The 16,402-nt window shown below is 48.2% G+C and overlaps 1 protein-coding gene across 1 annotated transcript; it reads left to right on the top strand.

Annotated features, from left to right (window-relative positions):
* Positions 1-14,370: 14,370 nt before the first annotated feature.
* Positions 14,371-16,079, top strand: LOC136518922 (microtubule-binding protein TANGLED1-like). The gene is given in 4 exon segments (XM_066512608.1): positions 14,371-14,565; positions 14,667-14,809; positions 14,909-14,969; positions 14,971-16,079. Coding segments are annotated over 4 exon segments (1,194 nt in total). The 5' UTR covers positions 14,371-14,460; the 3' UTR covers positions 15,856-16,079.
* The last annotated feature ends 323 nt before the right edge of the window (positions 16,080-16,402 follow it).

Raw genomic sequence — 16,402 nt, 5'->3', positions numbered from 1 at the left:
GGAGATAAGTAGACTTCAACATCATTCTTTTGGCTCTGGAATCACCTCAATACCTATTATAAATTGAGAGATACAGCTGTTTTAAGATGAGGTTTATGTGCTGTCAGAATTCTGGAACAGTACTACTTGTCGTCTGTATTTGACAAAGTAAACGTCAGAATCTGGAAAAGTATTCTAAACGAAAGTTGTAGAGAATTTCATAAGCTTTCCAGAAAGGTATACTACGCAATCATATGATAAACAGAGACTGAGATATGCTCGTTTTACAGCACTGCTGCTATCCAACTCGCTGGAAAAATTCAGAACAAATATCTTCTTACATACCCTACATATATCTCTTGTCTACACCTACTCTTGTTACACCAGTATCTTGTAAGAGTTATATGCTTGGACATGTGAGACTTATATGATGCCTCTACAGATGGTGAACACCAGGAGGAACAACCAGGGAGGCGAGGAACTGCCACCACCACCTCCAGTCTCCATGGAGCAGCTGATGATGATGCAGACCCAGTTGCTTCAGCAGATGGCCCAGAACATGCAGAACATGGGGCAAGGGAATGGAAATGCACCCCCTCATGTCAGGGATAAGAGGGGAGAGTTTCTGAAAGGACACCCACCTGTATTCAAGCACTCTGCCGACCCACTTCAGGCTGACGACTGGCTACGTGCCATTGAGAGGCAACTGGAGATTGCCCAATGTGATGATAGGGAGAAAGTTTTAGTATGCTTCTGGACAGTTGCAGGGAGCTGCACAGGATTGGTGGGACTCATTCCGCTTCGGCCGCACCGAAGCTAATCCCATCACTTGGGCTGAGTTCCGCAGTGCCTTTCGCACTCATCACGTGCCTGCAGGACTGATGAAGCTGAAGAAGAAGGAGTTCTTGGCTCTCAAGCAGGGGAGCATGACTGTTGCTGAATATCGTGACAAGTTTATACAATTGTCACGGTATGCACCTACTGAGGTAGATGAGGATGGAAAGAGCAGGAGCTATTTATGGAGGGCTTGAATGATGGTCTCCAGTACCAGCTGTTGTCTCATACCTTTGCTAACTTCCAGCAGCTGGTGGACAAGGCTTTAGTGATTGAGAACAAGCGCCGCCAGATGGAGGACAAAAAGAGGAAATTTCAAGGGACAACAATCTGGGAGCAACTCTCGCTTCCGTACCAACCCTCAACAAGCTCAACCTCAGCAGCGCTATCAAGGTCAGACCGGTCCCAACCGCAACCAGCAACCTCAGCGTGCACAACAGCAGCAAGCAGCAGTTCAAAGCACCAGCTCAGCGCCAGCAGCAGCCCAACAATGTACCAGTAAGGAACAATGCCCCCAATGCTCCGCAGAGGAATGGCGCACCAAAAGCGCCAAATGCAGTTAATGACAACAAGTGCTTCAATTGTGGAGAGCCGGGACATTACTCTAATAGATGCCCCAAGAAGATTAACTCACAGCAGAACTACGTTCGGGGAAAGGTGAACCATGTTACTGCTGAAACAGCTCAAGAGGCACCGGATGTGGTGATCGGTACGTTTCCGGTCAACTCAAACTCAGCTACAGTACTTTTTGATTCTGGTGCTTCGCATTCCTTCATAACATATACATTCATAAAGAAGCATGGTATTCCAGTAAGTGTTATGAAGAAACACATGTTAGTAAGCTCACCTGGTGGGGTAATGAAAGCAGAGTGGATATGCTTAGCTGCTAGCCTCAGCATAAGGGGGGTAGAATTTCAAGCAAATCTTGTAGTCATAAACTCCACCGGTATCGATGTCATCTTGGGTATGGATTGGCTAAGGTTGCAGAAAGCAGTTATTAATTGTGGTAATAGCTCGGTAAATCTTATCACTTCAACTGGGGAAGAAGTGGTGTTTGTGGCAACTCAGTCTGCTACAGAAATCTGTCGGGTTAATCAGTTGGAGGGCACAACTTTAGAAGATATAAGGATAGCAAATGAGTATCCGGATGTCTTTCCCGAGGAATTGCCAGGTATGCCACCCTGACCGAGACATCGAGTTTATAATTGAACTTTTACCTGGAACTGCACCCATAGCTAAGAGACCCTATAGAATGGGAGTGAATGAATTAGCAGAACTTAAGAAACAACTAAGGGAATTGCTAGATAAGGGTTATGTTCAACCTAGTTCATCACCATGGGGTGCACCAGTACTGTTTGTAGAAAAGAAGGATGGTACACAAAGGATGTGCATAGACTACAGGTCACTTAATGAAGTCACAATTAAGAACAAGTACCCATTGCCTAGAATTGATGACCTATTTGACCAATTGAAAGGGGCTTGTGTGTTTTCCAAGATTGATCTTCGATCTGGATACCATCAGTTGAGGATAAGGCGTACTGACATCCCCAAGACCGCCTTTGTGACCCGTTATGGACTGTATGAGTTCACAGTTATGTCTTTTGGTCTGACTAATGCACCTGCCTACTTCATGTATTTGATGAACAAAGTATTCATGGAGTACCTTGACAAGTTTGTCGTCGTGTTTATTGATGACATACTAGTGTATTCTAAGAATGAAGAAGAACATGAAGGGCATTTGAGATTGGTATTGCAAAAGCTTAGAGAACATCAACTTTATGCCAAGTTTAGCAAATGTGAGTTCTGGTTAAAAGAAGTATCTTTCCTTGGTCACATAATCTCTAATGGAGGAGTAGCAGTAGATCCCAAGAAGGTTAGAGATGTGTTGAGTTGGAAGCCACCTAAGGATGTTAGTGAGATTCGGAGTTTCCTGGGTATGGCTGGGTATTATAGGAGATTCATCGAGGGATTCTCTAAGTTAGCCAAGCCCATGACTGCGTTGTTGGAGAAGAATGCCAAATTTGTATGGACTAAACAATGCCAGGATAGTTTTGAGGAGTTGAAGAAGAGACTGACTTCTGCTCCAGTGCTCATCTTACCTGATCTCACCAAAAGTTTCTCTATCTATTGTGATGCCTCACGGCAAGGTCTAGGAGGTGTTCTTATGCAAGAAGGTAGAGTTGTTGCCTATGCATCCAGACAGCTGAGAAAACATGAGTTAAATTATCCGACTCATGATCTGGAATTGGCAGCTGTGGTGCATGCTCTTAAGATTTGGAGGCACTACTTGATTGGTCATAAGTGTGAGATTTATACGGACCACAAGAGTCTAAAGTATATATTCACACAGTCAGATCTGAATCTGAGGCAGCGAAGATGGCTCGAGTTAATTAAGGATTATGATTTGGATATTCACTATCACCCGGGAAAGGCTAACGTTGTAGCAGATGCCTTGAGTAGAAGGAGCTATGTGAACGTGGCCTATACGACTCAACTACCTGAAGAGTTGTGTGAGGAGTTCAAATACTTAAATTTGGGTATTGTGGCCAACACCATGGAGTTAGAGGTGGAATCCACTCTGGAACAAGAGATTCGTAAAGGACAGATTGGTGATGAGAGGATCAAGGATATTGCAGAGCGTATAGTGATTGGTAAAGCCCCAGGATTCCATATGGACGATCAAGGGACAGTATGGTTCGGTAAAAGGATTTGTGTGCCAGAAGTGAAAATCTATTAGGGAGTCTATCTTGAGGGAAGCTCATGACTCAGCCTATTCCATACACCCAGGAAGTACTAAAATGTATCTTGATCTTAAAGAGAGGTACTGGTGGTATGGACTAAAGAGAGACGTAGCAGAACATGTGGCTATATGTGACACGTGCCAAAGAGTGAAAGCAGAACATCAGAGGCCAGCAGGTTTACTACAGCCTATGAAGATACCCGAGTGGAAATGGGAAGAAGTTGGAATGGACTTTATAGTTGGATTACCCCGTACACAGAAAGGATTTGACTCTATCTGGGTGATTGTTGACCGATTGACAAAAGTGGCCCATTTCATTCCGGTCAAGGTAACTTATTCGAGTGCCAAGTTAGCAGAGTTGTATATGGAAAGGATTGTATGCTTACATGGTGTACCAAAGAAGATTGTTTCAGATAGGGGTACACAGTTCACATCACATTTTTGGCAGAAATTGCATGAATCAATGGATACGAAGTTGAACTTCAGCTCAGCTTACCATCCTCAAACAGATGGACAGACCGAAAGGACAAATCAGATCTTAGAGGATATGCTAAGAGCTTGTGCTCTGCAGTATGGGATAAGTTGGGATAAGAGTTTACCTTATGCCGAATTCTCCTATAATAATAGCTACCAAAAGAGTCTTAGAATGGCACCGTTTGAGGCATTGTATGGCAGAAAGTGCAGAACACCATTGTTTTGGAACCAAACAGGGGAAAGCCAAGTCTTTGGACCAGATGTTTTGCAACTGGCAGAAAAACAAGTGCAAACAATAAGGCAAAACTTAAAGGTTGCCCAGTCTCGACAGAAAAGCTATGCGGACACGAGAAGAAGAGATTTGGAGTTTGAAATCGGTGACTTTGTTTATCTCAAAGTTTCACCCATGAAAGGAGTAAAGAGATTTCATACCAAGGGAAAGTTATCACCTAGGTATGTGGGACCATTCAAGATCATTAACAGGAGAGGAGAAGTTGCTTACCAGCTAGAATTACCAGAGCAGCTCTCAGGTGTTCATGATGTCTTCCATGTGTCGCAACTTAAGAAATGTTTGAGAGTACCTGAGGAACAACTACCCTTGGAAGAACTAGATATCCGAGAGGATCTATCATACAAAGAGTATCCAGTGAGAATCCTGGAAACAGCGGAGAGAATCACAAGGAGCAAAATAATAAGAATGTGCAAGGTTCAGTGGAACAGACACTCAGTGGATGAGGCAACGTGGGAAAGAGAGGAAGATCTGAGAACTGACTATCCCAATCTCTTTGAACCATCCGAATCTCGGGGACGAGATTCATCCTAAGGGGGGTAGGTTTGTAACACCCAAAAATTTTTACCACAAATTAGCAATTAATCCTTAGCATTCATTACATTTTCTAGGTATTCTTAACTTAGGCCAAATAATAAATATTGAATAAATAAAATAAACTATAAGTTTAGAAACATGTTTGTTGCATTCATGCCGAATCATTTGGGTTTTGATTGAGTGTAGGGCTAGAAGATTTGAAATTTGTATTCAAAACTTATTTGAATTTTGATAAACATTTGATTTGAAAAAAAAAAAAAAAAAAAAAAAGAAAGTCACCTTCTGGCCCAGCTAGCCCGGCCTTCTTCTCCCTCCCCCTTTCCCGGCCTGCCCTGCCTGGCGCGGCCCACTCGGTGGCTGCCCCGCGCGGCCCGGGTTGCCGGCCCACCAGCGCAGCCAGCTCGCACGCGGCCCAGCTGGCCACCCTCGTCGCTCGCCCTCTCCCTTTCTCTCTCGCTGCACTCCGGCCCCACCGGTCAGCGCCCATTCTTCTTTCCTTTCTTCTTCCCCGAGCTTCCTCCCCGGTTCTTTCCTTTCTCCGGCCGCCGTCAGCGCTGCTCGGATGGAAGGCCACCGCCGTCACCCGCACATGGCAGGTGACCAATCCCGCCCGCTCTCCTTCCTTTTCTCTGCGCACAGCCGGCCTATAAAGCCCCAACCGAGCGCCTCCCTCCTCCCTGGACGACCGCCGCTCGAAGCTCACCACTGCCGCCGGCGAACTCCCCCTCCCCGAGCACTATCCTCGTCGCCGAAGCCACCCGGAGACTCGCCTCGACCTCCCGCGCCCGTAGGTACCTCCACTTCGCGATTTTGGCCTCGTTTTCCTCGGATTCCACCTCACCCGCGCTCTCTTTCTCTCTCCAGAGCCCCGCCGCCGTTGACACCTCGTCTGGAGCCGTCCCGATCGCCGCGTTCCCTTCCCGGCGACTCACGGTGAGCCCCTCCACCTTCCCGTGCTCTCAGCTCTCGTTTTGGCGCCCTAGGGAGCCGTAGCCCGAGGTCCCGGCGTGCCGGCCATGGCGCCGCCGGCCTTTCTTTCTTCCCCGGTGAACCATCGCTCGGATCTCACCCTGTGCCGTCCGATCACCAAGGAACGGTCCAGATCAGCTGGTACCGGTTCGGTCCACAGCGGACCGTGGACTCAGTCCACCGTGGCCGCGTCAGCGCCCACGTCAGCGCGCCCACGCCCGCGTGGTGCACCGCACCTATCCTGTGCCGCCACGTGTCGATGAGTCAGCAGCCCGGTCAGCCGTCGGGTCAAACCCCAGTCAACCGAGCGCGTTTTGCAGAAAGGTCCCCGCCTTTTCCAGAAATCAACCCGCGGTCCAGTCCAGTTCAAACTAATTTTTATTTAGTCCTGTTTTTTTTTATTCAAGTCCCTGAAGTTTCCAGAAATAGTAAGCCCGGTCCAGATTTTATTTAAATTCAGATTTTTAATTATTTTAATTCGAAAATAGGTTAGTTTATTTACAGAATTGCCATTACATCTTATTTCATGCATAACTTTCACGTTTTAAGTCCGATTTGAGTGATTCTTTCGCTCATGTGTTCGTAGAAATGTGTAGAACAGATCTGTAAGTTTTTCAACATATATTTTCACTGTTTGGTGTACTGTTCTAATAGAGTTCTATCTTGTATGCATGTAATGATTGGAATGATGCTTGATTGATGATTGGATCACGATTAGAGGGTGAGCCATTCGTGGTGACTGAGGACCCCCAGCAGGATCAGCAGTACTCCCAGGACGACGTTGAGGAAGGCAAGTGTACCAAAGGCCCCTTGTTACCTATGAACTACTACCACTTTCATTCATGCATGTGTTTAATTTGAATTGCCTTTAAGGACGTTACCTAGATGATTCATTGTACCACATATCCTTGATACCTGGGTTTATTGGGTAGGCATTTTGGATAGATGCTGCAGCGCTTAACATGAAGTAATTGTTAAACATATTTAAAGACTATATGCAATGTGATAAAATGGAACTTTTTAGCAACAGATAGGGGGCTGGAGTACGGGGTTGAGTACTCTAGTGCCTCTCCATAAGGACTTTATCCTGAAGCGGCAACCCAGGAGGGACCGTACAACCCCGAGTGTCAAATGGCTCTGACTTTAACCTATTATCTAGGTTGTACTAGCTCGTCTGTGGCTCCAGTAAGGGGTAAGAGGGTATCTTTCCTTTTTCTGTTTGGGTGTGCACCGTGCTGCGATGCCCACGTGTGCCATTCCTTGTAGCTACGATTTGTTAGTGCAACTAGCTAAGGGTTTCATAGTGAAACTCTGCCACACTTCCTGGGAAGAGGTGTAGTGGGTCTCGCGAACCCCGGCATTGGGAATCACGGCTCGGTGGGTAAAGATGTACAATTTCTGCAGAAATAATCAACCTGTTATAACAGCCGTGCTCACGGATACGAGCGGTCTGGATCCTTCGAGATTAGTGGTTACTGTGGATGATGGATGGTTGGGAATTGAGATAAAACTTGATGATACTTAAATACCACTTGGGAATTGGGACTGTTCATTAAAGTAGTAATTCAGGTTGCTAAAAATTGATCAACTAAAATTGCGAACCGCAGTCAAACAGTGTCAAGCCTTTTTGAGCCTCATAGATCCCTTTGTTATACTTGCTAAGCATGGTGAGCTTACACTTGCTTTACATCCAATGAAAATCCCGGATGGGTAACAGATAATGGATATGACGAGTTTCCGGAGGATGTCCAGGACTACTAGGAAGACGTTCACCAGTTGGAGTCCCTGTGGCAGTTGGGCCCGTTATTTCCGCTGTGTTTGTAATAATATTGCCATTGAGCAAACCTTGTATTAACTTTTATGATGAGATATGCGATGTAATAAGTACTTTACTTTGATATTATTGCAATTTGTGATATATGTGTGTGTTTGGACATCCTGGGCGCACATATATGAGTACTTGGTTTTGCTTTGCAAAATTGGGTGCGACAGTTTGGCCGAAGGAATTATTTGGATTATTTGTGCTACTCAGTCGTTACTGTTATTGTCCAATTCATCATATATATGTATACGTACTTCTTGAGTTGAGTCAGTATTGGACTCTTGTTGCATCTTTTGTGATTGGGATTATATCGGCTTCGTGAAACATTACTGCTGGCTGTTAGGATTTGACTGATCTAGTCACGAGGCACACTTCTAATTTAATTGGTGTTGATATATCTGATTTGAGGACGACCTGCTTGTACTCTGTAACTTGCGGACTACCTGTGCTAGCTTAACAGAGATTGTTGCAGCCACCTGTTCATACAAAAAATCAGATTATATTAATTATTAATTTCTTGCACCGTGAAAGACTGGGCAATTATTTGGACAGCGTAGGTGTGTCTATATCAGCTAGCCAGAGCTCACCTAACCAATTCTAGAAGCAAGGTCACACGAACCTATGTCACTAGTACTTTACGCAACGGGGAGCTTCTACACATGCTAGTAAGCAAAAGCACAAAGCCAACTAAGCTCACTAGCAATGCTCAATAACAAGGCAACCGATGTCAAATTAGAGAGCACAAATACTTAGCTACGCAAACTAAGCAATGTGACTAATAAGGTTACACAAATCAAAATAGTCAGGTAAGGGAGCTACTTCTATGCTACACAAGCAAGAAGGTAACTAGTGAGCTACACAAACAAACTAATTACAAGAGCAACTACACAAGCATAATATATATGAAAGTAATTATAAACTTGTGTAACGAGGATGCAAACCAATGGGAAGAACAAAGTTGACACAGTGATTTTTCTCCCAAAGTTCACGTGCTTGCCAACACGCTAGTCCTCGTTGTGTCGACCGCTCACTTGGTGGTTCGGTGGCTAATTGGCATCACCCGCTAAGCCCGCACGTCGGGCACCACAAGAACCTACCCTAAAAGTGAGGGTAGCTCAATGACACGCTTTACTAGAGTTGCTCTTCACGACTCCCGTAGGGTGAGCACAATGCCCCTCACAAAGCTCTTCTCTGGAGCACCGCACAAGCTTCTTGCGGGCTTCGACGGAGACCACCACCAAGCCATCTAGGAGGTGGCAACCTCCAAGAGTAACAAGCACCACCGGCTTGCAACTCAATCACCTAGTGTCACTCGATGTAATCTCACAATGCAACGCACTAGAATCACACTCACTCGCAATCGATTTGCACTCTTGTAAGCACAAGTGAGTTAGAGGGTATCCAAGCACTCCTACACAAGCCACATAGGCGTGAGGGTGCTCAGCAACTAGCCCAAGGCTGGCCACACACTCCTTTTATAGCCCCAAGGGCTAAAATAGCCATTACCCCTTCACTGGGCAAAACGCGCACTGACTAGACGCGTAGGTTATAACGACCGGACACGCAGGTCGTAGAGTCCGGTCACTAGGATGATGCCACGCATCCTTTCCTTTCGAAGCCGACCTTTGGGCTTCAACGGCTAGCCCCCACGTGCGCATACTCTTGACCAGACGCGCCTCGGTCCAACGACTGGACACGCCAAGGCCGAGTCCGGTTACCAACACATTTCTACACAAATGACCGGACTCACTTTTCTCCTACGACCGGACTTGACTCTCCCAGCGTCCGGTCACTTACAGAGAGATTTCAGAGATGTTTTCAGCGACCGAACGTGTCCGGTCATCACTGACCGGACTCTTCATGCGTCTGGTCACTTCTAGACATGCTAAAAACACCGACCGGACGCTGTGACCGGACTCGTAGGCGCTGACCGGACGCGCAGGTCGCAGAGTCGGGTCATAGACCTTTCAGCGCTAAAACAGCTATAACTCTTAGCTCTGAACTCCGATTTCGATGATCTTGGACATTTTGGAAAGCTTACTCAGAAGGCTACACATCCCACATGCATACTTGATCCAAATCATAATGGATCAAAATAGTATTCCAATCCAAGGACCATCCTATAGTTCGGAGTACACCAACAAATCTTTTTCTGTTCTCTAAGTTGATTTACAACAACTCTAACTTCTTCTCCTTTGCGAATGTGCCAACACCACCAAGTGTGCACCAATATGTGTATGTGTGTTAGCTTTTCACAAACATTTTCCAAAGGATTAGTCGCTTAACTTGCCACGCCACTCGATCCTAGCGATGATGTAAAGTTAGATCACTCAAGTGGCACTAGATGATTGATATGCAAACAAGTTTGCCCCTCTTGATAGTACGGCCATCTATCCTAAACCCGGTCATCAACTTATCTACACACTTATGACCAGTGAAATTAAATACCCTAGGTTATACCTTTGCCTTGCGCATTTCATTTTATCTCCTCCAACATTGATGCAACACATGCACCAACACGATCAACAATGATATAATCCACTTCATATCATCACGTGATCATATTGGTTCATTGATTTTGACTTCGCTTGCTTTTTCACTGTTGCCTTCGTCCATCGACGCCATGTCTTGCTCAAGCTTCACCGCCACGCGGTCCATCGCTCTAAAGCCTCAGACTTGCCCTTCATGCTTGCAACCGGTCTATCAAGCTAAGTCTTGTCTTGATCTTCTCCACCTTGATCACATGACTCAATGTTATGTCTCATTTGCAATGAGCTAATTCATCATCACATGTGTGAGCTTTGCAACATCTCTAAGCCATTTTCACCTTCATGGCATATGCTGCTCACACACATGTACCTGTGGACTAATCACCTGTGTATCTCACATAAACATAATTAGTTTACCTAGATTGTCACTCAATTACCAAAACCACACAAGGACCTTTCACATATCCCTGCCTGGTCTCCATTTTTCCTTTTATCATTTTATCATGAGTGATAATAATATAGTAACAACAATAATATATTTCCTATCTCTCGCGAGTGACAGGCAATCACTCGACTTCTACCGGAGTCCTATAGCATAGCAATCTACACGATCCTATCATACTAGTAAGACTCATAGGATATATATATGCAAGTGAGTTTCATTCAACTCCTTAAAACTTAATTCACAAATATAATTTAAAGTGCAAAAAAGTAGGGGTTATACACCGGGGCTTGCCTGGGTAAGATATATACTAAAAAGTTAGTATCCCATCTTCATGACATGATTCCTGGCATCATCTTTTCTGCTACTCCAGTTGATTCCATTGATCCACCATCGTTCCTATTATGAGATGCAATGTGATGCAGAGATGATGCAACCGTTAATTAACAAGGAAACAACAATTTTTAAAACAGAGTACATACTATGAACTAACAAGCTAGCTCTAACGACTAATGTACTGATCTATGTATCAACATCGTCAAGAAAGGTGCCATTTCCCAACAAGTGTTTTAGTTATACAATTCCCAGGTGTTTCTTTATTTCATTCTATCGATTTAATCTTTATTCTAAATAGAGCATCATTATCAATCTAGCAAACTAATTATTCTGGAGCTACAAAAATTACAGTGAGCAGCTAACAATATTAGGAATTTACTGTAAAATTTTCAGAGTCAACACTATCACCATTTTCTCACAAAAATTCCCACAAGTTCACATTTTAACAATATTAAATATTTTAAAATAATTAGAGCAACCCTAAAAACATCACCAACTAGATGAATCAATTACGCTAATTGATAGATCATGATTTTAGGAACTCAACGAAATTTGTTCCATAATTTTTGGATTCCTAAATGATTTTATATTTAAATAACAAAATCAGCTCATAATTTATTTTAGGAAATCTTCAACAATTCATTGGAAAAAGAAAATAGCACCACGGCCCACGACCAACGAGCTGGCTCGGTCCGTAGGCTCACGCGCGACATGCTGGCCAGGCGTGGCCCAGCGACGGCGGTAACGGCGCGGACGGCCCACGCGGACACGCGGCCCAGGCGCACAGTGCGCGCACGCGACCCAGGCGCGTGCGACACAAGGCCGGCCTAGGCGGGACGCCGGACAGGCCGCGGCCGCGGAGGCGTAGGGCGAGTGGCCCAACAGACCGGCCCACGCGGCGTGGCCCAGGCATGGGCGCGCATTTTGCAGAAAGACCCCGCGTTTTTCTCTATTCAACCCGAGATCCACAAGCATTATGATGCACTATTCATTAGGGTCACGCAATTTACACCTAGAACCCTATATTAGTTTCTATTCACACTTTCTCTCCCTCCCGAAAAAGCAGAGCACAGAGCAGAAGAGCACCGGCCGACGGTTAATCTCAGCCGGGGAAGGCATGGCGGCGGCGGGAAGCCCGTCGATGAGGTGCACGGGAGCCCGCACGACCTCGAGCTGGCTGCGGCAAGATCTGAGCCGGGCCCCGGCAGCTTGCCCGCGTGAGCCCTGGTGGCGGTCACGCCGGCTGCGGCGGCACAGGCCAGGCGGGCGGCGGCAATGGAGATGGATCGCGCACGGGGAGGTGCACGGACCACGACTTGGCTCGGCCTGGCTGCGAGTGGACCGAGGCAGAGCACGGCACGTCGGCCACACGCGGGCGTGGCAGGGGGAGGCGCGACACGATGATGGGCAGGCGGGAAGCGCGGCACGGCGAAGCAGAGGAGACACAGCGTGTCTCCCGCGTCGGTGAAGCAGAGTACGGCATGGCAGAGGGGCTCGGCCGGAGAGGGAGGCGTGACCTTGAGTCGGTCCCCAGTGTGGTCGTCCGCGTGGAGGTGCGGCGAGGCGAGGCGGTGCTACGGAGGTGGAGCCCTACGACGGGTAGAGTGCGGTGGGGGAGCGGGGAGAGGATGATTAGCACGCTCTTGAGGTGCGCCCTGGCGGCGGCGGGGGTGGCGGCACGCGGGGCATGGGAGGAGCCACGGGGTGCGAGGAGGAGCGAGGTGAGGCGGAGCCGCGCGTGGGCTTTGGTGAGGGAGGAGAGCGGCGACGAAGTCGTACCGACGCTCAGCCTCGTCGGCCCACACGAGGAGCGGGGAGCTGTGGACTAGCGCGAGGCCACGGGGCACGCGTGCGCTCGTGAGGGACCGACGACGGACAGTGTGGCCACGGCGGAAGAGAAAACAGCAGAGGCAAGCAAGGAGGGGGAAAGAGCTGGCAGCGGCTCGGCAAATCATCCATTAAAGCGCTCCCGAACAAGGACACGAGGGAGCATGCGCATATGGTGCCTACTGCTCTCATCCAGTGCAGCAGGCTGTTGAACATAAAATGAAGGTCGCAGGCTGTTGAACATACTAATAGCCATTTGTTTAATCTTTTCCTGCAGAGTGCATTTGAAATTACATCTTTTGGGTTTGGGTAAGATTGGTTTCGAGGCTAGGAAACATCTTCTGTGGCAAATTTGTAGTCTGTGTGAAGACATTGCTATGACAAACATATGTGCATTACTAATTTGGCCTGAGATCCTGCTTCAGTGACAACTTTGAGGTTGTCGTGCAAGTGTCTGTTGTTTTATTGTTTGGAAAAATTCTACTTATTAACCAATTTCGTTCTTTGTTTTACAGAGCTATTGTCCGATTTATGTGCAGCTATGTCACCCTTCCACTCTATGCCCTTGTATCTAAGGTGAAAACACATTCACATTGCTTGCTGATATTCAATCACAAGCCAACATTGTCATCAGAGTGATAAGTGATATAACTGAATTATTATTTACTTCACTCCATAATAGAATTCAGAACTCAGGAGGGCTGCCACACAACTCTGAGCTAGCATTGGCTTTGCCAAATGCATGTCTCTTGGAATACTAAAGTTGGAGAGGTTTGCTTTCCAGATGGTATAGCCTGATCACAAATGAAGAGAACAATTTTCGCCAAGCAGACAGCGAAGGCTCTGAAGAAATGGCACAAGGCCGTCGTGAAGAAGCAGCACCAGAAGGAACCACGAGAAAAGGAGATAAAAGGGTAGAAAGCTGCTGCCTGGCTAATGCAATCGCCTTAACAGGGATGCAATTAGAATACAATACGTCTCAAATTAGGACTAAATCTCAATCAGAAACCATGATGTTTAGTTGTGCAATACGCTTTTGATGATATACAGTTTTCTTGAAAAATATTACATGTAAGACAAGGTTTAGTTGTGCAATACGCGTTTGATTGGTGATATAAAGTTTTCTTGAAAAATATTTGCCGGTAAGACATCTAACAACATATGGATATGAACCATCTGTCTTGATTTTGATTTGGCTACCTAGAACAATACCAAACATTTTATTATTATTTTTTTGACTTGTGTTGCAACACGCCGGTAAAATCCTTGTATTCTTATAGACAGATAGGGTTACTGCGATTAAAAATCAAGAATTGAACATCGTAGTGCTTGCAATCCGTTCAAATATTGCCTCCCCAAATAGATTTCTTAGTCATAAACTCTATCTGTTATTTTTTATGTCCATAGCAAGGACAAATCACGATTTATCCCCACTGTAACTGCACAAGTCCACCGGGTGACGTAGCGGGCCCAGCTGCTCTTTACTCTAGAGTCTAGGGGGCGCCCGGGCCGGGCCGGGCCGGGCCGGCCTGTTGGTCCCCTCGTCCCGTGATTACTCCCGAGAAGTAGCCGTTGCACCGCCGACCGTTAGCACAGAGCCCCCCGCGGAAATGCGTCGCCCAATCGCTTTCGAACCCCTCCCATTCCAGCTCGTTATGAGCTCCCTTTTTTGACCTTCACCAGCGCCACCTCCTCCCCTTCCACGCGACGACGACGACGACCATGGTGGCGAGGAGCCCCAACGCCAAGCCGGACAGGCAAACGGCGGCAGCCCTCGCCGCGGCTGCCGCGCTCAACCCGGCTCTCGTCAGGGAGACGCTCAAGAAGGTAGGAGCTGACGCTGACTGGAACGGATGCTCGATTCAATTCGTTCGATTTAGTTTTGCGGGGATGTTGACGTGTTTCGGCGGGTGAGTTGGGATCCGCAGGTTGACCGGTGCATGGCGCGGCTGCAGGAGCTGCAGTACACGGTGGCCGGCGGCGCCAAGGTCGTCTCCGGCGTCAGCCTCAGCCCGCGCAGCACGCGCGGGTACCTCCGCACCAGCCTCCGATGCAAGCAGGAGACCGTCAGGCAAGTGTTCTTGTTCTGCTCCACGTCCGAATTCGGTCGATTCGGTCCTAGATTCCTGGGAATTCTCTGTCTCTGACTCTGACTCTTGCCGCGCCGCAGGATGAGGGGCGCCGCGTCGGCGCAGAAGAGGTCCCCGAACGGCAAGTTCGGCGGCGGCGGCAGGAGAGGGCGCGCAGTGGCGGCGAATGTCGCTGCCGGCGATGTTGCTCGGCGAGACCGTGCTAGAGATCGTGCAGGCCAGCCAGTTCGCGCGGGACATCGTCACGGCTGCCGGCGCTGCGAATCGGGAGCCCCCGAGGACCCCGAAACCGGTTCCCAGGACCAGGAAGCCTGCGGCGGCGGCGGCGGAGCAGACGCCCCTCCGCGCCCGGCGTGCCCGGGAAAAGCAGAGCCATCGGGGTGGCGCCGCGACGCGCTTCGCCGACGCCGCCACCCCGCCGTCGCGTGGCCGCGTGCGGTCCCGGATCCAGTTCAAGCCCGCGTCGCCGCCGGTGGCCGTCGGCCGGCCGTCGGTGTCCGCCAACCGCGTCTCCCCGAAGAACCGGCCGTGGGCGAAGAAGGCGGTGATGTTCCCGAACCCCGCGTTCCACGCCTCCACCTCCGCCGCCGCAAACACCGACGCGTGCACGACGCCATCGCCTTCCAAGAAGCAGAAGCGGTTCTACAAGACGCGGTCCCCGGTCGTCGTGGCGCGGCAGACGCCGCACAAGTTCCTGGTCAAGTCGCCGCCGAGCGCGCTGGGGTCCAAGCTCAGGATCCACGGGAAGGCCCTGCCGGCGGCGAGGCCCGCCGCCGTGTCGTCACCGCCGCCGCCCGTAAAGGTTCAGGCGTCACCTGCAAAAACCCGGCGCTGCTCGTTCTCGCCGTCAAGGTTGGCGACAAGGCTCGTGTCGCCGATCAAATCGAGGCTGTCGTTGAACAGGAGCCGGGACCGGGAAAGCGGCGTCGGCGTCGGCGTCGGCAGTGGCCCGATGAGCGGGCTGAAGCAGCGGCCGGGTATTAGCTTGACGGTGCGGACGGTGTCGAGCAAGATATCATCGAGGTGATGATCTTTTGTTTGTCTGTTCAGCGTCGTGTGAAGACGAGAGGAGGTACAGATTGCAGAGAAGAGAATTGAGTTGATCTTATTCAGAATAAGATGTTCTCTGCTGCTGCTGGGAAAGCTCCTGTCTTGGGGTGCTAATAACGGTTATCTGTAATTTTTCGTTGATCCTTGGTGATAATACAGGGTGGTCTCCTCGACCGTATAATCGAAAGGCAATAGACTTCAACTGCATTTGTTGTTCAGTCTAGACTTCAGGCTCAAAGTAAATATACAAACTTTCAGAAGATACTGCGCTTGAGTCTTCGAATTTTTGCAAGCCGCAATTTTCAGAAGCTGCACTTCAGGTCCAAGCAGTGCCGATGAGACTTGGACCTTGGAAGCACGGGCTCGTCCGCGGAAGGTCCAGCAGCTGCAGTCAGGCTCTACAAACACGAGCTGGTAAATATGATTTATGACACAGTTTTGAAACAATGTGGTGTCCGAGTACTGATAACTCTTTCTTTTCTTGACATATAAGTTTATTTTTTGAAGAGATAAAATTTCATTTA

This window comes from Miscanthus floridulus, chromosome 17, assembly GCF_019320115.1.
Source record: "Miscanthus floridulus cultivar M001 chromosome 17, ASM1932011v1, whole genome shotgun sequence".
NCBI lineage: Eukaryota > Viridiplantae > Streptophyta > Magnoliopsida > Poales > Poaceae > Miscanthus > Miscanthus floridulus.
The sequence above is the reverse complement of the archived record's forward strand: the minus strand, read 5'-3'. Positions and strand labels throughout refer to the sequence as shown.